At 46.7% G+C, this 27,555-nt stretch overlaps 1 protein-coding gene across 1 annotated transcript; it reads right to left on the reverse strand.

Annotated features, from left to right (window-relative positions):
* Positions 1-17,316: 17,316 nt before the first annotated feature.
* Positions 17,317-24,612, reverse strand: LOC308171169 (MAP kinase-activated protein kinase 2-like; the record flags this gene model as incomplete). The annotated part of the gene is made up of 11 exons (XM_080546025.1): positions 17,317-17,370; positions 17,608-17,787; positions 18,013-18,093; positions 18,363-18,448; positions 18,760-18,884; positions 19,468-19,543; positions 19,849-19,975; positions 20,490-20,569; positions 21,142-21,206; positions 21,813-21,952; positions 24,343-24,612. The coding sequence occupies 11 exons, from the start codon at positions 24,610-24,612 to the stop codon at positions 17,317-17,319; spliced, it is 1,284 nt and encodes a 427-aa protein (XP_080402151.1).
* Positions 24,613-27,555: the final 2,943 nt, after the last annotated feature.

The following is a 27,555-nucleotide window of genomic DNA, read 5'->3' on the forward strand; positions in this document are numbered from 1 at the left end:
CACCCCCACCCTTAGAGGCATCCTCATGTCCCAGAGGTGCCTGTAATCGGGCCCCTATTATAGGGGATGTACGCAAACATAAGATTCAGCTTATGTCATGCCAATTTGACGTCATTCAGTTTGTCACGCCTACAGTTTCACCTCATTCAGTGCTATGACAGCTGCATTTCTTTATGGTTTGATGAAATGCGGACAGGCAGGAGCAACAATGGTAACTTGTTGGTCTTCAGTAACTACTTATACTGCAATAAGAAAATGGAAAGACTGGAACCCATGCTGCACGCAGACTTAACTGTCAATGAACTGCAATCTGTCAACAATGCGCTGTGAGGTGAGTTTGTAGGAATGATGGCAAGCTGTCTTAGCACTAAATGTGTAATGCACAACTTTAAGGTTGACCTAAACTTAACACAAGATGGCAGCATTGAGTTATTTTTTGTTTTGACATTTGTCTTTTCTAATCCACATTTGACATAAGAAGATTGCAACACAAATGTACAAAGATGTCCATACATTTTAAAATGTCATTCATATTTGAAAATAAAGAAATTTAAATAAAAAATGTAAAAAAAATAATAATAGTTTTAAACATTTTAAACATGTAATTAAACATGACGGTGTCTGTTATTGCAAATGAAAGTACTATACTAAAATTATAAAACCAGTTTGGTTATATGATACCATTTCAATATTGCTTTTACACCGTTCACACTGAGTGGGCTGGCATGGTACAATTGTTCAACACTTGCCTCTGCTTCACTTTTGGTGAGTTTGGCAGCAGACCGCATAGTCTTGCTTGAAGTCTTCTTTGCCATTAAAAACACAAGAGGTCTATTTTCCACTTCATGGCATGGTTTACCCCATCTGCCATTGTGACGGCCAGGAGCTTAAGTTGCACCAACAGAGAGTTGCCTTTGGGGGGCTGCAGGGACTGGTGTCCTTCTGTTAGCACTGTTCATGACGCTGTTCTGTGTGGCTCTTCCCATGTGGTATTCCTCCATAATGACTCATTGCATTTTCATTAAGTATGCTAGGTGGAATATGCCTAAAGACACGTAGAGGAAAATCACTTAGAAGTGTCATTTATTATATTGCTATTGTATGACAGTTTCTTTTTTGGATTTAGCTTATTTGATATGTTGTTTGCTCGATTTGATAAGCATTGTGGGGTGAGTGTGATACAGTGTTCAAATGATTAAGAAATGTGACATTTAAGAGTTTTAGAAAACATGAAAGCCCAGTTTAATATGAAGGATCTGGGAAAAATATCATCTTTCCTGGGCATTCAGTATGAGCAAAAGGGAGAGGAAATCAAAATGAATCAGAAAACATACATCCAAAAAAATGCTTGATAGATTTGGAATGTCAAACTGTAAACCTAGATATACACCATGTGAACTAAAAGTGGAAGGTGACCGAAACGAGGAGAGTGACACCAGCAAAGATTATAGGCAGTTTGATCTATGCTATGACTTGTACCCGACCAGATATTAGCTGGATAGTTAGTAAACTATCACAAACACTGGCAAACCCAAAAGCAGAGAACCTAGTAGCTGCTAAACATGTTTTGAGATACATAAAAGGGACAAGTGACTATGAGTTGTGCTTTAAGAAATCTGATGAAGACTTAAGTCTTATAGCTTATAGTGATTCTGATTGGGCATCTTCTGTGGAAGATAGACGTAGTACTACAGGGTACTGTTTTAGCCTGACAAAACAAGGCCCTGCCATATCTTGGAAGTCAAAGAAACAACCCACTGTAGCACTCTCGACATGTGAGGCTGAATACGTCAGTCTAGCCACCACTACTCAGGAAAGCATGTATCTAACTCAACTATTAAACGGCATGGATAATAGAGTCTACAGTATTTAAAGCTATCGTATTATCGCTATCCAACTGTTTCGTTTAGTTTGTCAAGCTGTGACATCGGGAGGTAAAGTTTAATTAGTGTTGTACAAAGATTTATGAAGACAACCAGGGAGCCATCGCACTAAGTAAGAACCCAGTGAACAGACAGGTCCAAACACATTGATGTAAAATATCACTTTATTCGTGATGCACTCAGTGAAGGAAAAATAGATATTGTTTACTGTCCATCAGAAGACATGGCTGCAGATACACTTACAAAGCCAGTAGTTAAGTTTAAGTTCAGAAAATTCAAGAGTTTTTTCTTTGGAAACTAATATGGGTATCATCATTTTCGGCTTCAGATGATGAGAACAAGTGGGGGTGTTGGGATGTGTGTTCTCATGTGTTAGGATGAGTGTACATTCATGGTACATATTTGTGTTGTAGTGCCTTGTGCACATTTATTGTGAAGGTTATATTGTTATCTGTACATGTGACATGTGTAACACGTGACGTTTATGTATATATATATATATATATATATATCACGTAACGTTTATGTATAAATATCCGTTTTGGCGCGAATGTTGTTTCAGACAAGTTGATGGATACCACAGTATTGAGGAGTTTGCTGGTGCTGTGAAGATTTTGGTAAATAAACCAATAATATGAACATGTGAGTGTGATGGTCCTTCTTTTTATATGGACGAGGATAATATATTGCACATACAGATGGTGGATCAAGAAACTGAACGTCTTACAGAGATTATTTCAACTTGCGTACGTGCCTAGCTACGGAATGTTTTCTCCTCAATAATCGTGTTTTCACATTCGCAAGCTCTCAACGATCATATTCTGCTGTTGCACAATATTCTACTGCGCCCCATAGTGTCTTGGTGGTAAAGTGCAGGCAGTCAAAGGCATACTGTCATTCACAGGAGATTAATGCTGGTGCGTGTAGTTCTTTTGGAAAACGTGTTTATTTTAGAATATTTCTCATATAAATAAATATAAATAATACTCATTACATTTACATTTTTGATCAAATAATGGTTGTGGTCATGTATTATTAGCGACCCCCACAGATGTAGGATTTAGTTTCTCTTAGAGAGAGAGCTGTCAAACACTTGTGATCTGTACATTGTGACATCATAAAAGGTGACATTTCAGTGATGTCATATGATTCTATAGTCAAAACAAAGGAACGCAGTTTCAGACAGTCTTTCATTTCAGTAGGAGATGTAAGAAGTATAGCTAACAAGAGAGAGAGACGATTAATTAAAAGATGAGTTGTGTTCTAAACCAGCTGGGAGGACGCAAATGTGTCTGTGTGGCTGGCCTGGCAGCCGCTGCTGGTTACTACATCTATAAAACCTGGGGCTCTGAAGAGGCCCCTGTTATTATCACTGAGGAGGAAGGTAGGTTACAGTTATCTCTGAACTGCCCTAAACGGAGATAGAACCTTATCATTCTAAGCTCACGAAATGTCAATGTCATTATTCCTTCTAGTCCACCGAGTGGACAAAGTTGGATGGTAATTTAGCTACGGCAAGCATGGCTCGAATTTTACAAATCACGTTACAGTACATAACATCAACCCACTATAAAGTGCATTTATTAGTTCAGGGGGCCTCATATATAAATAAAAATAAATAAAAAAATACTTGAACGTCATCTCATCTTTGACTTTCACGTAAGCACATTTTTCTAAACGGACGTGAACAATTATTTATAAAACGGGCTGAGATGGTTTAAAGTTGCGTGCTTCCTTCTATAAATACCAACGCAGGTAAAATGAACGCAGGTGAGGTTTGTATTAACGCCCTGTGATAGCGGCTCAATTATATGAATGAATGGTCTTTATTGTCATTGATATAGTACAGGTACCAAACAACGAAATTTGGGAGGGGGGGCTCCCCTGGTGCTAGGAAAAAAAAAACTAAAAACAAGAAGGGAAAAGTAGATATGTACACTGCAGGTTATCAATCATATCTACATTACATATCACATTTGATTATACATATCAGGCGGTCGTGTTGTTAAGAGAGAGGCTATCTTTAGACTCCCCACCAAGGCGAAACAGCGGAAATATCAGTTGTTTTTCAAATGTCAGTTATTTTTCAGATGTCAGTTATTTTTCAAACGTCAGTTATTTGTTATAATTGGTATTGGTCTCAGGTATCTGTAGTTAGTTAACGTTACAACATCCACGTCTTAACGTTAGCTGGCTAGCCATGTCCTCTGTGTTACCATAGCTACGGTACGTTAGCTCGCTGCTCTCGGGTGCGTTCGTAAACACGCTCTGGAAATCTGACCAGCACTCATGGGAATGCCTCTCGTCCAATCTAATTACTCGGTCCCTTTATGGACGTTGAACCCAGTGTGCGCTCCGGCGCTATCAGAACGACTTTACGAACGCAACCCTTGTCGGTTTTCTATGAATGAATGAATGAATGAATGAATGAATGGCATTCCCATTATTCATTAGTTAGGTTACCACAGAATGAATGAATGGTCTTTATTGTCATTGATATAGTACAGGTACCAAACAACGACATTTGGGAGGGGGGCTCCCCTGGTGCTAGGAAAAAAAAGAAAAGAAAAAAAAAAAGCGGCTGAATTAAGACAAGTGCTATAATATAATATAATATAATATAGGGTAGCCGTTCGTCTGGAAGCGGGAGAGGGCAGAGAAGGGTGGCTTCTCTGTAAGTTGCATTTGAAACGTTTGATCATGACAACTAACCAGGCACATGCTTAAATACTCTACTCAAGTTGTAAAAGAAAATCAGGGGAGGTGGTGGATTTGATCATAAGAGGACAATTTTAGCATCCCCACAGCGTCAGTGACTTCAGTGTCAGTAACTTGGTAAAAATGTCATTGCATGTGTGCGTGCCGTGCCCCCTCGCACCTTGAAATAGCAGTAATACCACGTTCATTGATAAAATGACATAAAGTATGGAAAGGGGGGGGGGCGATTTTGACTGTTTTTATCGAGTGCTGCTTATACTGTAATAATATAATGGTCTTATTCTTATATGGCTGCTCACTCCCAGACACCGGGTAAATCCAGTATAATTGAGCGCGTGGCCGGGCAAGGTCCGTTGTGGAACGCACTAGGCATGTTGAAGAGAGATAGACAGCTCCGGAGGCATATTATAAAGAAAGACTGAGATACAATCATAAACATCAGTTCCCTTTAAATCTTGAATTAAACTCATTTTCTCGGCTGATAACAACATCGTTAATTTTATTACGAGCCACTTGCATGAATTACAGTAGGCAGTGCGGCTCACATGCCTGTAATAACTCCGCATAACCAGTAGGTAATGTGCGTAAGCAAGTTGAATACTCGACGTCGAGCTACGATCGTTTCCACGGTCAAATTGACTCACGTTGAAATTGTATAAATCACTACGTTGACGTGGTTTTCTACGTACGACACGGGTAAGATCAACATTTGATCTAAGCACGTTCTATAAATGAGGCCCCATAAATGATTACAACACTTGTGTGTTGTTGTGAACCACCTATGTAGCCTGTAGAACATTCTAGAAACCCTACCAATAAACATAATCATGTTTGATATTACTAGTCCTGACCGTGGACGGCGTGGAGGATCTGCCAGTGACTCAGGCGTGTGTCCTGACCCACCCTGTGGGAAACCCAGACCTCGGTCAACCAGACCAAGACTCACCCACTGTCCTCATCTGTGAGGTAAGATCTCCCACTAGGAGAGAATGATGACAGTCTCTAGTCTAGGTGTATGTATGTTAGTAGTACAAAGCATTACGTTTATTTTGTATTGAGTATAAAACAGTATTAATGCATTTTAACATTGAGACATATATTTTGTATTGACTATAAAATAGTATTAATGCATTTAAACATTGAGACAAGAAGCTGTCTTCTGTACCCGCTCTCCCAATATCTCAAACTGTGACCCCCCTCCCCAAGAAAAAGTTTCAGGCACAGCATTTTTCCCCACTTTAAGCCCTGATGCTGGTGCTGCTGAGTAGCCAGTCAGTTTCCCTATCCCCAACCCCCCCTTGTTCCCAGTTATCCTGTGTCTCAGACACCTGACCCTCCCAGCCTGCTTATCTGGGGTTCCCCATCTCTTGCAAGTCTTTCTCCTGCTCCTATTCCTAGCCAATGTGTTCCTCCCTTAGGTGTATCACAACCAATATGGTAAGGGCATTCAACTGCAATCCTTAAGGGCCACAGTCTCTGCTGGTTTTCTTTTTTCAATTGATGTAATGAATCACTGAGAGTGTACACGTCTGGGTTTCCAGATCTAATTCGAAGTATGAAAACCAGGAGACACTGCAGCTCCTGGGGGGTGAAGTTCAAAACACCAGAGGTGTGCTGTGTGAGAACTGATATGGTACCACCAAACTATATCCACTAGAGGGCAGCGCAATACATTAGGAACAGGCATCCTATATTACAAATGTGGGATTAGAGTGTCATTTGATGTACTTATACTACTGCTATGATGGACCTCTCTGCCACGTGTTTGTATAGGGCCCTATTTAAACTCAATACAGACCCTTCCTCAAAGACTTGCGCGATGCCAGGGATATTCAGCAGTTACCTTGTCTTGCAAGTGTATACAGAACACACTCATTTTGAGCCAGAGTTGTCCTGTCCTATAGGTTGCCACGGTGTCCGAGAAGTCCCGCATCATGGAGCTGGAGAGGGACCTCTCTCTGCGGACAAGGGAAGTGGCCGACTTGCGGCTGCGTCTGGAGTCCCAACAGGTCTCTGAGGGTGCTGACTCCACTGCCTCACCTCTTCTTGAGGAGGTGATCACACTAAGAGCTCAGCTGGCCTCTCAGGAAGCCAATCAACAGGGTGAGCTGACTGAGCTAAAGGAGAGGATGGGGGCTGAAGAGAAAGCCCACCGTGAAGCACTGGCCCAGCTTCAGGCTTCATCCGGGAGGCTCTCCGGTGACAACGAGCAGTTGCGAATGCGCCTGAGCCAAGGTGAGAAGGAAAATGCAGACATCATAGAGTTGTGGCGCTCTAAGCTGGAATCTGCCATTGCCTCTCACCAACAAGCAATGGAGGGGTTGAAGGTGTCCTTCAGCAAAGGGGAAGGTGCCCAGGCGACAGAGCTAGTAGAGACCAAGAGTGCCTTGGAGAGGCTGAAGGTGGACCACAAGTTAGCGCTGGAGGAGGCAGGGGCCAGGCACAGGGCAGGGGCTGCAGTCTTGGCACAGGAGACAGAGGAGCTAAAATCACAGCTGCTGATTGTGTCAGAAGAGAAAGAGCATCTGGATGAGTCTCTGCGGACCAGTGTGGAGAGTGCTGAGGAGCAGCACCTGGTGGAGATGGAGGATGTGCTGGGCAAACTGCATGCTGCTGAGATGAAGGTAAAGGAGCTGGAAGACAACGAAGCAAAGTTAGTCCAGCAGGTCCAGGACAGAGCCAGAGAGGCCCAAGAGCAGGTGGCAGCTATGGAGGCCCTGAATTCCCAGGAAACTCAAGGTAACTTAGAGCTCCAGAGCCTGAGGACCCAGCTGGAGGAGGCCCAGAGCCAGGCTCGCTCACAGGGCGTCAAGGTGGGCCTACATCCATCTTCCCATTGTCAATCACCATTTCAATCTCCAAATGTATATCCAATCCCATATGTTATAACTAACACATTTGCCAATTGATCATGGAATACATCTGTATGATACTATCTGTTATAGCTTATCCCTTTCATCAAATTCCTTACTTGAATTTATTTTTATTCATTATTACCCTTTCCTCCATATTTATTTTGTTTACTTATTGTCATTTTGTTTTCTTCAAAATGTCCTCCATGTCCATGCATGGTGTCACCATCTGGCCTGTGCTATAGTTCAACGAGTTAAGCTCTGAGTTGGAAGGACAGCAGCAGAAGCTTCTCTCTGTGCAGCACAGCCTGACCTCTGTTCAGCAGGAAAAGAGCTCCTTGGAGCAGGAGCTGGTGAGTTATGGGGCCTACAGAAGGGTGGTGAGGAGCCAGGGGTTGGGCATGGGTGGCATGACTGTTGGGATAGGACTTAAGGTAAGCTCAGGTAAGGAAGAGCATAGCATCATCAGCATGCTAGTGAATGCTACAAAGAATGCAATGTTGTGCTACAAAGATTCATCACATGGTGGTGACACATTCTTCAAGAGGCTAGATGCCTATAGAGGTTTTGACTTATTATATCATCATGGATAAACCATCATTTCAGTCTTTAGTATAAGCATAACTTGATGTCTCATTATGAATTGTGAGTAATTTTGAGGTGTGTCTTGGAACAACACATTCCAGCATGCACACACATACTAATAACTTTTTTTATTTCCTCAGAAACAAAAACTGGAAGAAAGCACAGATGAGAAGATTAAATCAACACAAACTATGCAAGGTAAATGTATTTACTTGGGTTGATCTTTCATACCCTTTTTGTTTGACAGATCTTACTTGTAGATACATGAAGTAATCTGAATTCAACTCCTTCTTTCAGAGTTGCTTGAGAAGCTTGGCAAAAAGGAGGAGCAATGCACATCTCTCTCCGATGAATCAGAGGCTGGTCTAGATCTGGCCGAGGCCAATGGGAAGCGCCAGTACAACCGGGACTTCCTGCTGGGCTTCCAGTTCACGCCCGCCTGCGTGCAGAAGCCAGAGGGACTGCCTCAGATCAGTGACGTAGTGCTGGACAAGGTGTGTGTGTGTGTGTGTGTCTGTGTGTGTGTCTATGTGAGTGTGTTTTAGACAATGTGTGTGTTTGTATGTCAGCCAGAGCAGTGAGGAAGGCCCTGAACCCTCTACCAATATGGCTCAGTCAATATTGAGCTCTAAAAACTGAGACATGTGGAATATGGGAGCAATGGAAGCTGTCTTCTTCCTCCCTCAGAGGGGAACTCTTTGTTTGTAAGGAGCAAACTACTCCATGAGTCTGGCTTATTCAGTCAATAAAAATGTAGATAGATTTTTTCTCAGCAGCCCCTCCAGAGTAATGAGTTTGTCTACACACACACACACACACACACACACATACAGTTATGAGTACAGTGAGGTAGTTTATTTACAGTATCTAATGTGTATGACATGTTAGCGTTTAGAGCACCAGTGGGTTAGATCCTAATGAGAGGGGGGGAGGGGGTTGAGGAGGATGAGGAGGGGGGAGGAAGGGGAGGGTCTGGCCGGTCCCCCCCCCCTCACTGCTGTCTTCTCACTGCTCCCCCTGCTGGCCTGTTCATTGTGTCTCTCTGTCTCTCTCCCTCCCTCCCCCCCTCCCTCCCTCTCTCTCCTTCTCTCCCTCCCTCACTCTCCCTCCCTCCCTCCCTCCCTCCCCCTTTCTCTCCCCCCCCAGATAAACCAGAACAAGGTGCCGGTGCGGGGGTCCGTGGACTCCAGGGTGATCTCTCGGGGTCCCGACTTCACCCCGGCCTTCGCAGACTTTGGCGGCAGGCAGCTGGTCGGAGGCCGCGGCGACGCCGTGAGTCACGCACACATCCACGCTCATGTAATTATACTTTATCTTTATTTTTTTCTATATCTTTCCCTTCTTTCTCTCTCTCTCTCTCTCTCTCTCTCTCTCTCTCTCTGTTGAATCTCAGCCTTCTGATGTTGTAGTAAATACATTTTTAAAAAAAAGAGAAAAACAAGAAAGAAAAGACATTCTTGGGTTCCGACCGGGGAGATAAGTGATGGTGAACGTGCGGTCGTGCCGTGAGGAGAAGTTGTGGTTTTTTGGTGTCGGCCACATTTTAAAAGGGCATAGATTAAATCTAAAAGAGAATGAAAAATCGTCAAATCAAAGCTCTAATTTGAGGAGATTCAGGGATTTTTTTGGGCCTTTGCGGGAAGGGATGCCATGCAGATGTTGATGTGGGTATGTGTTTGTTTGTTTGTGTGTCTCTCTCTCTCTCAATCTTACTTGCTCTCTCACTCTTTCTCTCTCCCTACCCTCTTCTCCCTCTCTCCCTCCCTCTCCCTTCTCCCTCCCTCCCCCTCTCTACCCCCTCCCTCCCTCTCTCTCTCTCTATCTCTCTACCCTCTCCCTCCCTCCCCCCTCTCTATCTCTCTACCCTCTCCCTCCCTCCCCCCTCTCTACCCCTTCCTCTCCCTCCCTCCCCCCTCTACCCCCTCCCTTCTCTCTGTCTATCTCTCTACCCTCTCCCTCCCTCCCCCCTCTCTACTCCCTCCACCCCCACCCCCCCTCCCTCCTTCTCTCTCTCTACCCTCTCCCCCTCCCTCCTTCTCTCTCTCTACCTCTCTCCCAGATGATGAACATGGGGGGAGGGGCCCGGCGGCCCCCGCCCAGGAAGATCATCCTGAACGTGTCGGCCAACGACGAGGTCCAGCTGAAGAAGTCGGAGAACGCCTGGAAGCCCGGCCAGAAGGTCCAGACCCCCTGGGACGACCCGGAAGTGGTGAAAACACAGGTAGAGGCAGGCAGACCACCTAGACTAGGCCTTTTTAAGCCCAACACATTAGATCACTGATACCCAGTCCTGGTCCTGGAGAGTCTCACCTGGTTGGACGAACCAACCAGGGCCCAGTATTTCAGAACTTTTACGATTATTTAGCTTTTTTTTTTCTTCTGTCTGATTATGAGTCGTATAGGGGGGAAATCAGGCAGCTCGATCTGATCCTGGATAGCTAACAATAATCTGGATCGATCTGATGCAGGTTAAACGTTTTTAAATACCGGGCCGAGAGTATTTAAAAAACGACTGGCATGGATACACTCTTGTAGGAACACACACACACACACACACACACACACACACACACACACACCACACTCAACCACAGCAGGGCCTCCAGCCCTGTTTAGACTGTCATCACACACACACACCCTTTTGTATACCTAAATACACACACACACACACACACACCCTTGTAAACCTAACCTAAATACACACACACACACACTCACACACACCCTTTTGTAAACCTAACTACACGCACACGTACACTCACACACACCCTTGTAAACCTAATCGAAATACACACACACAAACACACACACACACACACACACACATCACAAAAATAGCTCTCAGCGGTCCTTGTTACGACTGAAGTCTTTCCAGTCCTGAGTAGTTAATGGAGTGTGAGGAGGAAAATGTTTACCTCACTAAACATCGTCGTGCATCGTTGTCATTCCGTGTTATTGCCGCCCGCTCCACACAGGAGCTGTTCCGGAAGGTCCGCAGCATCCTCAACAAGCTGACGCCCCAGATGTTCAACCAGCTGATGAAGCAGGTGACGGACCTGACCATCGACACGGAGGAGCGGCTGAAGGGCGTCATCGACCTGGTGTTCGAGAAGGCCATCGACGAGCCCAGCTTCTCCGTGGCCTACGGGAACATGTGTCGCTGCCTAGCAACGGTACGCAAGCTCCCGTCGTCACACCCTTTGCCTCTTCGTCACACACGTGCGGCGGTTCCGGTTAAAGCACCGCGCTAAGCATAACGCCTAAGGTTGCGGGTTTGATTCCCAACCGGGACCGTATATATACCAAAAATGTGCTGATATCTATCTCTCTCTCTCACTCAACGTTTCTCACCTTTCTCAATAAACAATCTGACGATGTTTTCTCCTGTCTCGGGTCGTCGCCATCTCTCTCTCCCTCCCTCCCTCTCTCCCTCTCTCTCTCTCTCTCTCTCCTTCTCTCTCTCTCCCTCCCTCCCTCTCTCCCTCTCTCTCTCTCCCTCCCTCACTCCCTCTCTCTCTCCCTCTCTCTGTTCCTATCCTCTAATATCTATCTATCTCTCTCACTCAACCTTTCCCACCTTTCTCAACGTCCCCTCAACCCAACATGTTGTTGTTGTTGTCGTCGTTGTTGTTGCTGCAGCTCAAGGTGCCGATGACAGACAAGCCCAGCACCACGGTCAACTTCCGCAAGCTGCTGCTGAGGTGCTGCAAGAAGGAGTTTGAGAGGGACAAGAGGGACAAGGTGTTTGAGAGGAAGCAGAAGGAGCTGGATTCTGCACAGGTGTGTACGCCACACACACACACACACACACACACACATACACACACACACACACACATACACACACCAACAGCAGAGCACTAAGCTGTCATACACACACGCACACCCCCCCCCCCCCCCTTTCACACATACAGGCCTTCCCAGTAGATTCCATGCAAATTCCAGGGTCGACGTATGTGTGAATGCGACTGACCAGGGAAATCCACCCGGGCAATTACCCTGGTCGAGACCATGGAAAGTCCCGGGTTGCTGTAAAGCCTCTTTCACACACAGTTCCCTGTAATTCCCAGCAAAGTCAAAACACGAAAATCTGTGCTCACTACCTTTTCCAGTTGAACATAAACTAAACTATTTAAATTCTGCTATTGTTTGCAAAGTTACAAGATACTTACATCCCACCATTTTTTTCAAAGGATGCAGAGTTCTAATAGCCTATATGGAGAAGTTGTAATTGATCCCAAAGTCTGTTCAAACCCCAGGCAGCGAGACCAGCAGGAAAACACAACTAGATCTTCTATAATTCTAACTGGATAGTACTTCGTTTCCAATCATAGATATCTAGATTACTTAACTTAGCTAGCTTACTTTTACTTATCAAATGTACATTTTGGGATATAGACGCAGTGCACACACACACCGTCTCCTCTCAGCTGTCTTGCATCGCGCAGAGCCCGCAGAGCCCATAGCAAGTCTAATTGAGTCAACTGGTATTATGCTTATCACCAAGTTCTCCCATACTGTGCTTATGGACTAGTATAGTATGTTTATATCAACGGTAATCAAGTGCTTTAGTTGGGGAGCGAAGGAGTAGACTCGCTGTAACGAGACAGGCACGCGAGACTGCCACATATCATACCTCCGTCCCAAATTTCATCATCATATTTTTCAATATAAAACGGAGGTATGATATGGCAGATACATACATATATGGTATATGGCAGTCCCACGCGCCTGTCCCGCTCCAGTTCTATATCCAGTTGAATTCAATGATTCAAGTAGATCGCGCCACCAGGCAAATTGCCGACGTGTGAAAGGGAGCGACACGGGTATCTACCGGCATTTGGCTCATGTGTGAACGGCGAAAATGCCCGGTTGACACAGCTTGGGATTCCATGGAAATTACAGGGAACTATGAGTGAAAGAGGCTATATACACATACACACACACACACACACACTCCCCAACAGCAGACCACTAACCTGTCATACACACACACACACACATACACACGCACACACGCACATGCCCACACGCACACACTCCCCAACAGCAGAGCACTAAGCTGTCATATACACACACACATACACACACACACACACACACACACACACACAATATTAATTGTTGGTCATTTCTCTCTCTCTCTCTGTCTCTCTTTCTCTCCCTCTTTCTCTCTCACCCTCGCTCTCTCTCCCTCTCTCTCTCTCCTTCTCTGTCTCTCTCTCTCCTTCCCTCCCTCTCTCTCTCTCTCCTTCCCTCCCTCTCTCTCTCTCTCTCTCTGCGGTCCAGTCTGGGGAGCGCGAGCGTCTCCAGGCGGAGCTGGAGGAGGCCAAGGTCAAGGCCCGGCGGCGGTCCATCGGCAACATCAAGTTCATCGGCGAGCTGTTCAAGCTGAAGATGCTGACGGAGGCCATCATGCACGACTGCGTGGTGAAGCTGCTGAAGAACCACGACCAGGAGTCCCTGGAGTGTCTCTGCAGGCTGTTCTCCACCATCGGCAAGGACCTGGACTTTGAGAAGACCAAGGTGAGGCGTGGGAGGGTGTTAGATAGGGGGTGTGAGGCATGGGGGGGGGGGGGGGGGAGGCAGGGGTGAGGCATGGGGGGAGTTGGACAGGGTGGGGAGACACAGTTGTGAGGCGTTGGGGAGGGGGGGGAGGAGGGTGGTGGTGGTGGTGGTGAGACATGGGGGGGGGTTAGATAGGGGGTGTGAGGCATGGGGGGGAGGGGGCGGCAGGGGTGAGTTGGACAGGGTGGGGGGACACAGTTGTGAGGCGTTGGGGAGGGGGGGAGGAGGAGGGTGGTGGTGGTGGTGGTGGTGAGACATGGAATGAAAATATGGTTCTCTTCGTTTGATATAGGGAGTCATGTCTTGGAGAGGGTTTTTACGCAGTGTTTATGGTTAGGCAAACCGCACAAACTTTTTTCCGCAACCGCACTATGCTGGCTCGGATAGATGGTTTCCCTTCACATAGCTGCTTTCAGTTGTAGCTGTTTCAACAGCTATGGTGGATGAGGAACCAACCATCCATCCAGCCCCCTCCCCCAGTTAGGGTGCTTCCTGGTTTGGTGGATTTTGTGGCAGTGTGGAGAGGGGGGGGGGGGGGGGGGCATAGAAGAGATGGACTGAAGACGTTCTGGCTGGAAAACGTCTGTTTGGTGCTAGGACACTTTGGTTTCACCGACTAAAGGCTTAAGCCTAGTCCTCGACTAGATCACACTTTCAATGTAAAACCTCCATTGAAGATGCTTTTTTAGTCTAGGATTAGGCTTACGTCTTGTCTGGGACACCGGGCCCATTGTGTTACAGTTTAAAGTTGTTGCAACTGTTTGTCCCTTTTCATGGGATTCACTTTCACACAGACTTAACTGAGAACTGGTAACATCATCCCTTTTTCCTTCATTTCCGCCGGTGTTGATTCTCCCTCTGTTCTGGACTTCCTGACTGAGTTGGGATTTTGATTTCCCTAAAGGAACCAGACATTATAGCTCACTGTTATTATTGTTTAAAAATAGATTTCAAATTTCCTTTTTTATTTTTTTATGTCGGTCGATAGAGTAAATACATCTATTGATCTGCTCACACCACTGTGTTTTCACAACATCGCTGACCCCCTTTTTGCTTGCTTTTGGCCGTCATAAGATCAGGCTTTAAATATATATTTGTATATATATATATATATATATATATATACTATAATATATATATACTATAAATTGACAGTTATAATACCTCTAACCTAAGGAAACGCACTCGAACACCGCTCTGTCTTTTGTTCCATCGTGCCCCCCCTAAAAGGCTCTGTTGGGTCTTGGGGGGGGGGGGGGGGTGGGGCAGTAGAGCAACAGAACCACTCTCTCTCTCTCTCTCTTCCAAGTCGTAAAAGTTGCACAGTTGCTTAATTGGGTGTAATGAGAGGAAATGGCTGTGGCTGCTGTCCTGCTGTCCTGCTGGAGGAGCTGGTGGGAAGATGACGGTGTTGTGTTGATGGTTTGGGAAATGACCCTTGACCCCTCGCTGTCTCTCTCTCTCTCTCTCTCACCCTAGCCACGCATGGACCTTTACTTCAATGACATGGAGAAAATCATCAAGGAGCGCAAGACATCGTCACGGATACGGTTTATGCTGCAGGACATAATCGACCTGCGATTGGTGAGTGTGTGTGTGTGTGTGTGTGTGTGTGTGTGCGTGTGTGTGTGTGTGTGTGTGTGTGCATGTGTACGCGTGCGTGTGTGTATGTGTATGTGTGTGTGCATATGCGTGTATGTATGTATGTGTGTGCGTGTATGTGTGTGTGCGTGTATGTGTGCATGTGTATGTGTGTGTGCATGTGTATGCGTGCGCGTCTTCTAACGGTGGTGGTTTTCTGGTCTCTGGTCCGCGGTGCAGCACAACTGGGTGTCGAGGCGGGTGGACCAGGGCCCCAAGACCATCGAGCAGATCCACAAGGAGGCCAAGTTAGAGGAGCAGGAGGAGCAGAAGAAGGTCCACCAGCAGATGCTCAACAAGGACTCCGGCAGCAAGGGGAGGAGGCCAGGTCAGTCAGGCTCAGGACCCACGGAGAAATCCTCTTTAAGGCTTAGAGCACAGCCAGGCAGGGAGACAGGCAGGCAGGGAGACAGGCAGGCAGGCAGGCAGGCAGGCAGGGAGACAGGCAGGCAGGGAGACAGGCAGGGAGACAGACAGACAGACAGCCAGACAGACAGCCAGACAGGCAGGCAGGCAGGCAGACAGGCAGGCAGGCAGGCAGGGAGACAGACAGACAGACAGACAGACAGAGAGACAGACAGACAGAGAGACATACAGTCGAACTCACAACCTCCAAATCCACATCTCTCTCTATCCCCCATCCCTACATCTCTCTCTACCCCCTAGCCCTACATCTCTCTCTATATCCCCCAGCCCTACATCTCTCTCTATCCTCCAGCCCTACATCTCTCTCTACCACCCGCCCTACATGCCATTATGAGTATCAGGTGGAAACACTAACCTTGTCCTCAATTTCCTTTCAGAATTTTGAACAAATGTACATTAAACTCCGAGCAGCTGTGAAGTCCAAACCACAGTGATGTCACCGGTGGAGGAGAACGGAGAGGGTCCGACATTTTTTACAGTCTCAACGTCTTGCCACATTGATCAGAGACATTTGAAAGAATTTGCAGAATTTGAAAGCCACGATAATCCCCACTTCAGTGTGTTTTGTAATCCTACCGAAGCATTTTATTATCTATTTTATTAAACACAAATCCTCTGAATAACCTGCATCCATTGTTTGTGTCTGCCACCCCCCACCCCCCAAACTAATGCCATCGTCTGGTGCTTGCTTTCTGCATAATGTGCTCATTGATGTGGTATTCAGGCTCATGGTTATAAAGGATTGCAAGATACAGTATGCCTTCTAAACATTATATTACATAACACAGTTACACATTTGCCCTGGCAAATCATTGGCAAATGATTGTGTTCTACCTGTTCTATGTTCTATGTGTTCTATGTGTTCTATGTGTTCTATGTGTTCTACCTGTTCTATGTGTTCTATGTGTTCTATGTGTTCTACGTGTTCTATGTGTTCTACCTGTTCTATGTGTTCTATGTGTTCTACGTGTTCTATGTGTTCTACGTGTTCTACCTGTTCTATGTGTTCTACGTGTTCTACGTGTTCTAAGTGTTCTACGTGTTCTACGTGTTTTACGTGTTCTATGTGTTCTACGTGTTCTATGTGTTCTACGTGTTCTACGTGTTCTACGTGTTCTGCGTGTTCTACGTGTTCTACGTGTTCTATGTGTTCTATGTGTTCTCTGTGTTCTATGTGTTCTACGTGTTCTATGTGTTCTATGTGTTCTACGTGTTCTACGTGTTCTATGTGTTCTATGTGTTCTACGTGTTCTACGTGTTCTATGTGTTCTCTGTGTTCTATGTGTTCTGCGTGTTCTATGTGTTCTATGTGTTCTATGTGTTCTACCTGTTCTATGTGTTCTACGTGTTCTATGTGTTCTGCGTGTTCTATGTCACTCCCCGTTCTTCTCCCCGTGGCCCCGGCCGGCCCGGCTACATTGGGCTGCACCCCCACCTGCTGGAATTGCTTCGCAAACTGTTTATTTCACTCAAACACATAGCCTACCTATAAATAGTAAAACCAGAGAAACTGATATCGGATGCAGTGGTGTCCTTTTTTCCAGAGCTGTATGCATGTATAACTCCCAACACTAAAATGTTAAAAGATTATTTAAAACACATTAGCAATTAGGAAAATTAGGAACGCTTCACGATTGTGCGTGTCATCCGTGCGCCAGGGCCATGCTAATCTTCTCTGTATCAAATGACAGCAGCATCTGCAAAAGAAAAGCAACAATTTTACTGATCTCATATGTGCTGGTGCTGGAAAGAGTAAAGCATAAGAGGAGACAAAACTCTCTTCTAAGCCTTAATCTTGTGTCATACTGACTGTTGCCAATAGGGGGCAGAGTGCTGCCACCTCATCGGTAATAACACCCCGCTCCTTCTCACTGGCTGTAACAAACCCCTCCTCCTCCTCCTCCTCCTCCTTCTCCTTCTCCTCCTCCTCCTACACCCCCTCCTCCTCCCCCTCCGTCCCCTCCTTCTCCTCCTCCCTCTCCTTCCTCGACGGCCCCAGGAGCAGGCCTCTTGCGTCTCTTCTGTAACAGGGGGTTGTTGGACGTATCCAGGTCTTTGATCATCACCTGGTTGTAGTCCACACGCATGGTGGCTAGAGCGCTGGTCATTTCCTCCTGTAGCCAGAGCACAACACGAGGGGGGGGGGGGTTACTGTACACATCTAATGCTTTACCGCCACCTACTGGCTGTGTAGTGTTACAGCAGCAGGGGAGAGTTTTTAAAGGGAATCCTGGTTATTACAGACACGTAGGCCTTTATACCCTCTAATTGCCATCTCCTACTAAAATATGTTGGTAGAAAGACATGAAATATGTTCATGTCCGGATCTTCAGTCTCACCTTGACGTCGTCCCACAGCTCTCTCTCTTCCGTCAGAACGCGAGAGGTGTGCAGAGGAGTCGGTGGGACCACCATCGATTGCTGTCATATCAAAACACAGAGTTAACAAGAGCCAGTGACACCGTCCTATACAGTATGGGACCTCCCTTGTCCCGTATATTCATCCAATCACAGGTCTTCTCATGCGTACATATAGTGTAAATGATATAGCACCGATTCCTGCAAACCCATTTGTCCCGTATTTGGAAGTGAGAAAGTTTGCAACCCTAACCGTGCTCATGCTCTATATCCACAAGGCTAACAAGGCTAACAAGGCTAACAGATCGTCAGCGGTCGATGGAGGTACCTACATTGATCCAGGGGTGGTTCATGAACTGGGCAATGCTCATCCTCTCGTTAGGGTCTGTCTTCAGCAGCTGGTTGATCAGCTGTTTGGCTGCACATGGTGAGGTCATGAACGTGGAGAAAATAAAAACAGAATATCAGACAAACTAGACAGTTTAAATGACGTATATCAATACACTCCCAAACCTCAATGTGTCTAGAACTACCCATCCCTAAGCAATGATTTAAAATCGTAAAAGACCTGTGTAGTTCAGTGCTACTCTAACAGTTAGAGTATCCTGACCCTAAAAACACTTCTCTTCAACTGAAACCATACATTGTCCAGTCCAGAAGTCTTCTAAGTCCACTCTATCCCGCTCCAACTCAAGCCCGTGTACGGTAGCAAACAGCGGACTGACTGACCTTCCTCAGACACCTCGGCCCACTCGGGGTTGGGGAACTGATATTGGCCCAGCCTGATTCTCTGCTTCATCCCTGGGGAGATGGCCTGGCCTGTGTTGGAGTAGAACGGAGGGAACCCACAGAGCCTGTAGGACACGTCACACATTCATATCATCACCTTCTTCAAATAATGACGTACGTCATATTTTATATATATATTTTCTTTTTTTGTAAAATAATATAGAATATATGATATTTAGGCAAAAACATAATTTTCCTCAAAAGTCACGTAAGCCATTATTTTAAGATGGTGATGATATAATAGAATAGAATAAACATAAGGATTTTTTTTCTCCAGCCGCAACCAATCTTCTGGACAACACACAACACATAGAGGTAGCACAAGATTAGTTGCAGCTGCATATGACTATAAACATGGTGTTACACCAGCTACATACACACTCCCATTCATAAAACAGTCATTCAGAGGAGAAAGGGAGAAAGGGAGAAGAGGGAGGACTGATGGACAATGTTGCTGAGAGTTAAAAACAAAAACAAAAGAAGGTAGAACTGAGATTTCAAAACGGAAGGAAAGTGAAAGTGAAGCTTGTGATATAATTCTAACACACACACACACACACACATGCACATGCACACACACACGCACACACACACACACACACACACACACACACACACACAGGGTATACAGACACGCTCAGTACTCACAGGATGTACATGATTACGCCCAGAGACCACATGTCACATGACTTGTCATATTTCTCTGGCCCAAGCACCTCAGGGGCTGACAGACAGACAGACAGACAGACAGACAGACAAACAGACAAACAGACAAACAGACAGACAGACAGACAGACAGACAGACACCCACATACACACAAGAGAGACAAAGGGACAACCAGTCAGAACGACTGACAGGTAGGGACAACAAGCAACTGAACAGTTGATAAAAGCATGTCATAATTTCTGTATATATCCGAATCATCGCAAATACCTCAGTAAAATTAAGTGTAGACTCATCGGTTATACAAACCCATCCGATGTGAATATTGTGACTGGAAAATCCCTCACCATCAGTGCAACACTTACCGACATAGTAAGGGGTGTAACAGGGGGTCTGGAGGGAGTTCTGCAAGGTTGTCTCCTTGGCAAAGCCAAAGTCAGTCAACTTCAGCACTGCGTTGCTCTCCTCGGTGGTGTAGAGCAGATTGTCAGGCTGTGGAGTGAGTGTGTGTGTGTGTGTGTGTGTGTGTGTGTGTGTGTGTGTGAGAGAGAGAGAGATAGAGGAGTGTGTGTGTGTGTTTGTGTGTGTGTGTGTGTGTGTGTGCGTGCATGTGTGTGTGTAAGAGAGAGAGAGGTGTGCGTGTGTGTGAGAGAGAGAGAGGTGTGTGTGTGTGTGTGTGTGTGTGCGTGCGTGTGTGTGTGTGTGAGAGAGAGAGAGAGAGATAGAGGAGTGTGTGTGTGTGCGTGTGTGTGTGTGTGTGTGTGTGCGTGTGTGTGTGTGTGTGTGTGTGCGCGTGTGTGTGTGTGTGTGCGTGTGTGTGTGTGTGTGACAAAGAGAAAAAGAAAGCGAACCAGGGTGAGAAGAGATTCACTCAACATATTAGCACTTCAGCCTTCCAGTGTGACCTGTCTTAGCCTCATATCTATCTACGTGTGTCTGTGAGTGACAGGTGAAAGAACCACGCGTGCTGTGTGTGACATGTGTTTGAGAGTGGTGACTGACCTACCTTCACATCTCTGTGGGCTATATCCATGTGGTGCAGGTATTCGATGGCTGTGCCTATGTCCCTCATGATCTCAGACACTTCTGGTGGAGAGAAATGGCAAACGGAGATCTTATCAACACAGAGCGGACAGCACAGGGTCCCAGGGCACTGTAGCACTAGTATACATCGTAGAACAGCAGTGTAGTAACTAGGGATGCACCGAAGGTTCGGCAGCCGAATAATAGGAAAAAAAAGCACATTCAATATTCGGCCGAATGTGTGACAAGACCGAATGTTTACAGACGAATAGTAGTCGTTTTTTGATGACGAGATGAAACAGTGCAAGCAACCCATGCTGTTCTAATTTATTGATTTATTTTCAGTTATTGTGCTTTGTTGGTATAGCCTAATGTCAGCTGGAATGTTCAATAAACGTTTTTTTTCTTTGAAAAGCTTGAATAAAAAGCAAAATGTATTAATTTTTAATTTATGCAATCAATGGTACAAACATTTGCTAAATAAATGGAAAAACCGCCAGTAAGCATTCTGTATTCGGTATTCAGCATTCGGCCAAGTGTTTCCTTAAATTCGTCTTTCGGCCAAGAATTTTCATTTTGGTGCATCCCTAGTGTAAACCACCATGGATCATTAAACTCCATCAACATCAACTCACCTCTCTCTGTGAAAGCCTGGTCCCCTCGGGCCTGGATGCGACTGAACAGCTCCCCTCCCCCCATACTGAGAGGCGGCAACAACAAGAGCCACAGATCAGAGTGGTGCAAGCGAGGCTTCACAACAAACAAAGCCAGAGATCGCAATTAGTAGGTCCTCGGCCAACAAAGGCCAGCATTGTGCTTCAGCAATTACTGGGTAATGAGTTGGGCCTCAATCTAACTAGGGTCAGAACACAATCACCATGATAACGTAACAGCAGGGACACATGTTTAGACGCTCCTTCGTCAAAAGGTTCATCAATGAATTCATAAAACACAGAAGGAATGAAGCACGAAAAAACACAGAGGACCTATCCCCCTCCCCTTAATGGATGTCTTTTATCCATTAACTATTTTTAAATGTCTTATTACATTTAAAAAAATAATAATCGATTTACTTCTTATTATTTGCTTTTATTCGTTGTAATTTTTATTTTCTTACTACGCTCCTCTTGCTGTATTTTTAAATAATGTATGTAAAGCACTTTGAATTGCCCCTGTTGTATGAAATGTGCTATACAAATAAACTTGCCTTGCCTTGCCCCTAATAACACATGAGCTCCTCTCTGAACTCTGACAGAGAGGCCCACAGAGGTGCATTGTGGTCTGTGTAGTCATGGGTTGTCCTCACCACTCCATGATGATGAGCAGGCATTTCTTCCCCTGGTGAAAGTTCTCATACAGGCTGAGGATCCGGACGATGTACGGCCCGCCGGACACACGCCAATGCAGCTCCACTTCCCTCCGCGCTTTGGGGCTGTCATACAGGATCTGCCAGGCCCCCCAGGGAGTCAGGGAGGAGAAGGAGGAGGAAGAGGAAGGAAAGGAGAAAGAAAGAGAAAGTACTGCAGATGGGATAATGAAAAGGTTTAGAGAGGCTGTTTATTCTGATTGAATAGGAGGATGATGGATGAGGCTTGCATCTGAAAATGTGTGAAGGCATTGTTGTGCTTCATGTGGATATCATTGTTGTCTGGAGGTGACTAAACACTCACACAGGTTGAAGAAAATCGATCGAGGGCCAAGGGGCTTCAATTAGGTTAAAAGCCCTGGCTGGCTGTGATTCATTGCAGTCCTACAGCTCCCTGTCTGTCTGTCTGTCTGTCTGTCTGTCTGTCTGTCTGTCTGTCTGTCTGTCTGTCTGTCTGTCTGTCTGTGTCTCTCTCTCTCTCTCTCTCTCTCTCTCTCTCTCTCTCTCTCTCTCTCTCTCTCTCTCTCTCTCTCTCTCTCTCTCTCTCTCTCTCTCTCTCACACACACACACACACACACACACACACACACACACACACACACACACAGTCACGTCACTGATTCCATAAGCCTAAATCCAATCAATCATTCATATTCATTTGCTTGGCATGAATGTCCCTGGGGGGGGCTTTTAGAATGAGCACTGCATTCCAGGAGTGCATTTAGAACCGTACTGTATCTACAACGATAACCTTAGCATGGGGATTGCATAAAGGGGTGGGAGAGATCCTCTTTCCTAGTCCACCGACAGACAGCTAGAGAAATGAGTCTCTCCTCCTCTATCAGAAGGAGGAGGAGGAGGAGGCAGGTTTATAAAGCAGTAGCCAAACACCAGGAACTAGCACCATGCGTAATATAAACACTAGCACAGCACAGCATTACATACAAACACATGCACTTGTCATTCAGCTATCTTTGGTCTCACTGGAAAAAACAATAGCAGTCAACTATTATTGATGATGTGACCGCTCCAATGACAACATGGCTGGTTTCTCACAGCCGGCCAGACAGCCAGGTCAGTGCTGGCTTTTACAGGCTCTGAAGAACAACCAACTTAATGACAATTTTGTCAATGTTGTTGTTGTTGTTGTTGTTCATTATTCCAATGGAAGGCTGACCTTCAAAGTGTAGAATGGAACACTCAACGCGTAATCAGAAGGACCTCCTCGTGCCAGACATGACTTGGAGAGATGGAAAGACAAAGACGAGATGGAAGATGGTGGGAGCGGACATAGAGCATGCCATTGTCCAACACCGACGGGACAATGACTAGTGCCCCTCACAGCAGACCCTCTGTGTTAGACAAGGTCCCAGACAGCGGATCACTGTCTCCAGACACATCCCCTGTCTGTAGACAATCACTAATTGAGTTAGCTTAAAGATCACTGCTGGTGGTGAGAGAGGGAGGGGGAGGGAGAGAGAGAGAGAGAGAGTGATAGTGAGAGAGAGAGTGATAACGAGAGAGAGAGAGACAGAGACAGACACAGAGAAGGAGACAGACACAGAGACAGAGACAGAGACAGAGACAGAGAAAGAGAATAGATAGTGGTAGGGGTAGATAGAAAAAAAGATAGAGAAAGGGAGAGATAGATAGATAGATAGTGAGAAAGAAAGAGAGAGAGAGAGAGAGAGAGAGAGAGAGAGAGAGAGAGCACTAATCTCTTCACACGATCAGTTCAATACACTATCCCCTTGTTTGTGGATCCAGTAGCAGAGAAGGGAAGTGGAAGAACGTCAGCTGACACTGAACCTCTGCTCACCCCACACATACTGTAGTGTATACTGTATACATTAACCAACTGGTTCGGGAAGGTCACTTGGCAACATAGATTGAAAAGAAAGAGAGAGAGAGAGAGAAGGGGAGAGAGAAAGAGAGACACAGGGGGGAGCGGGGGGGATAGTGACAAAGATAGATAGTGAGAAAGAATCGTTCGTGATGACACTGGCAACCCAAATCTTGTATACCTGAACCAGTGACACTGACACAGGCCCTGTAAGAATGAATGGCAAACAAAGGAGAGGTCCCATCATGGCATCAGATCACATAAGATGGACGAGAGAGACTGAGGAGGAGTAGTGATGAATAATTGATGAATGTTCTCCTCCTTATCAACACCAGTGCAAAGACGTCCTCAAGTAGCCCATTATACCCCTCTAAGAAAGCAAGGACCACAGGCATCTGGTGCCACTTGGCACGCACTCTCTCTCTCTCTCTCTCTTTCACACACACACACACACACACACACACACACACACACACACGCACGCACGCGCACACACACACACACGCACGCACGCACACACGCACGCACGTACGCACGCACACACACACACAGTCACACACACACACACACACACACAGTCACACACACACACACACACACACACACACACACACACACACAAATACCTTCAGCGCACATTTCTCGCCTGATTTCTTGCCGTAGCATTGCAGCACTTTGCCGTTGATACCCAGTCCGAGCACTTGAGATGTTATCTTGTAGTCTTCGGTGACCGCGTTGCGTTTGAACTCCAGTTTCGGATGAGGAGCGGACAGGTCCAGACGTGTGCCGCTGACAGTGTCCCTTCCTGGGCTGATCGAGCCGCTGGGAGTACCCTGGAGCTCCTGGTCGGACTGGTTCGCCGGACGCACATCCTCCCCGTTACCATTCTGATGCATGGCTCAATATGTCTATTCGTGAGCTTAGAATGATAAGGTTCTATCTCCGTTTAGAATGATAAGGTTCTATCTCCGTTTAGAATGATAAGGTTCTATCTCCGTTTAGGGCAGTTCAGAGATATTGAGCGTCAATGTTTTGTGAGATGGAACCTTTGTATTTTATTAATTACTGACTCAAAAATGTCAACATTTTAAAAAAATAACACCACACAGGCATTAATAAACACCTAATGGATCAGATTATGTAAAAAAAATCAATTTTGACCAAAAATGGAGATAGAACCGTATAATTCTAACGCCACGCTCTGCTGAAGCCTGCTGTTGGCGGGCACAGACTCTCACCCCGTCTCACCCCAACGCCCGGACGGTCAAGGCCCGTTACTTTCCTTTTGACTGACCTGTCATCTTTCCTCCGACGATCAAATGTTTTCCCAACTCTTGCGCTTCGGATTCTTTTGTTTTTGTATCTGTTATGTAGGACTAGATGTTGATATCCCTCGATACATACATACTTAAGGCACCGATGAGACTCTGTGGTGTTCAAATGAGCGATGGCATCCTTTGGGTTGTCAAGTGGGCGCCCTCCTTCATGAATGTTTCGCTGATAAGCCCACGACACCTCCAGAGGGTTCAGCAGTGAATCCCAGCGTCCCAGGTTCACTCCCTAGATGCGATCAGCTCATTTGAACGCCCGGGTCGAGTCCTTTCTCTTCATCCACAGCCACTGGCTCCCCTTTTCAGCAGCCCTGGAGAGGTCCTTGATTGCCTGCCGGTGGGTCTTCCCTCACACTCCCATCTCCCTGAGTAGCCTGGATGTTGAGGTGGCTACGAACCCTCTGCAGCCTACTTCCACTGGGCGTACCTTCGCTGTCCAGCCTTGTTGTTGGGCATCTGCTGCGAGTTCAGTGTACCTCAGCCTCTTCCGCTCGTAGGCCTCCTCCACTGCACCCTCCCAGGGCACAGTGAGCTCGATGATGTAAACGAGCTTGAGCGAGGCTGACCACAGCACAAGGTCTGGTCGCAGGTTGGTGGCTGCGATCTCAGCTGGGAAGCAGAGTTTCTTGTCCAAGTCTGCCAGCAGCTTCCAGTCCCGTGCTCTGCCCAGCTGCCCAGTGTCTGGTCTTATGGTGGTGAGGCTGGCTTGACCCTCGCCCTCCCGAACAAATGGTGCTGGCTGCCACCGGGATGACGGGGGAGGAAGGGCGTTCACACTTGTCCGTTGACTTTCCAGCACTGCTGCAAGACACCTTAGCACCTGGTCGTGCCGCCAGGTGTAACGGCCTTGGGTGAGGCTGGTCTTGCATCCCACTAAGATGTGCTTCAGTGTTGCTGGACTTTGACATAGAGGGCACGTGGGGTCTTCGCCATACCACTGGCTTAGGTTTGCAGGAGAAGGCAGGACATCGTAGGCAGCCCTGATGGTGAAGCTCGCTCTGAATGCCTCCATCTCCCACAGATCTTTCCATGAGATCTTCCTCTTTTCCACTCCTTCCCATGCCATCCACTGCCCTTGCTTTGCCTGCGCCACAGCTTGTGCGCGCCTTCCTGCTTCCTCTTCCCGACGTACCTCCTGGACCACCAGCTTGCGTCTCTGAGATGGATTGGCCTTGCTCCAGGCCGGTGTACTAATCCCGAGGCCAAGACCACTCCTCCCCTCCTGCACTCGGCCCACAATGTCCCTGTGTCTGAGTGCTGCCTTTGCCTGCTCAGTTGCAGCCAATGGGGTCCACTTCCTCCCAGTGGCCAGGATGGGGGCAGCTTGGGCTACAAATGGATCATTCGAATCCAGAAGCATCATCTCCAGTCTGACTTTGGCACACTTGTACTCCTCTGTCAGACTGGAAATGGGCAGGTTTGGGCAGGTCCCTTTGCCGTAGAGCCCAATGCTGCTGAGGCACCTGGGAAGGCCAAGCCACTTCCTTGCATATGAGTTGACCAGTCTCTCCAGCTTTTCCACCTTTGAGAGAGGAACTTCATAGGGTTAGTGGCCACAGGAGACGTGGAAGTAGTCCATACTGCATGCACCAGAGCTTCAGCTTGCCAGGAAGCAGGGTTCTGTCGATGTTCTCCAGGCCGCTGGCTACCTCCTTCCTGAGCTGCTCTACTTGCTCTTTATCTTTGAGGGAGGCATCATACCAACGACCTAGGCTCTTCACAGGCTTCTCGGAGACCGTTGGAATGGGTTCTTTGCCAATGTGGAAGCGGTGGTCTGACAGCTTCCCCTTGACAATGGAGATGCTTCTGGACTTGCTCGGCTTGATCTTCATGCGAGCCAACTCAATGTTTTCCTGGAGCTTTCTTAGTAGCCGTACTGTGCAAGCCTTGGTCGTGGTGAGTGTTGTGAGGTCATCCATGTAGGCTCTGATCGGCGGCAGCCTCAGCCCAGGTCTTATTCGCTGTCCGCCAACCACCCATCGAGAGGCCCGAATAATGACCTCCATGGCCAGGGTGAAGGCCAGCGGGGAGATGGTGCAGCCGGCCATGATTCCCACTTCCAGATGTTGCCATGCTGTGGTGTACTCTGCTGTGGTCACGCAGAGCTGGACATCCTGGAAGTAGGCCTTGACAAGGGTTGTGAGAGCTGGTGGGATCCTGAAGTAGTCGAAGGCTGTCCACAGGAGGTTGTGAGGGACTGAGCCAAAGGCTCATCTATTATATTAGACTACTCCAGACGGTGTGTGCATTTCATTATATAATGAAACGTTAGGATGATCATCTGTGAGGCTGATCGTAACATTTGATCAGAGACCACCACAGCGGGGGAGCGTCGCCAGCGGGTTGCCTCTTTAGAGGAATAGCTCTCAATTACATTGGCACATTATTCCCAAAACAGTTTCCAGCCCTTGGTACACCAAACTAGGCTCACTGTTCAATAGATTTGTTATCACTTGTTTTCAATACAGTAATTATAGCCCTACGTCAACATATTATCACAATTGACCA

Source organism: Nansenia antarctica (assembly GCF_963989245.1).
Source record: "Nansenia antarctica genome assembly, chromosome: 15".
Lineage (NCBI taxonomy): Eukaryota > Metazoa > Chordata > Actinopteri > Argentiniformes > Microstomatidae > Nansenia > Nansenia antarctica.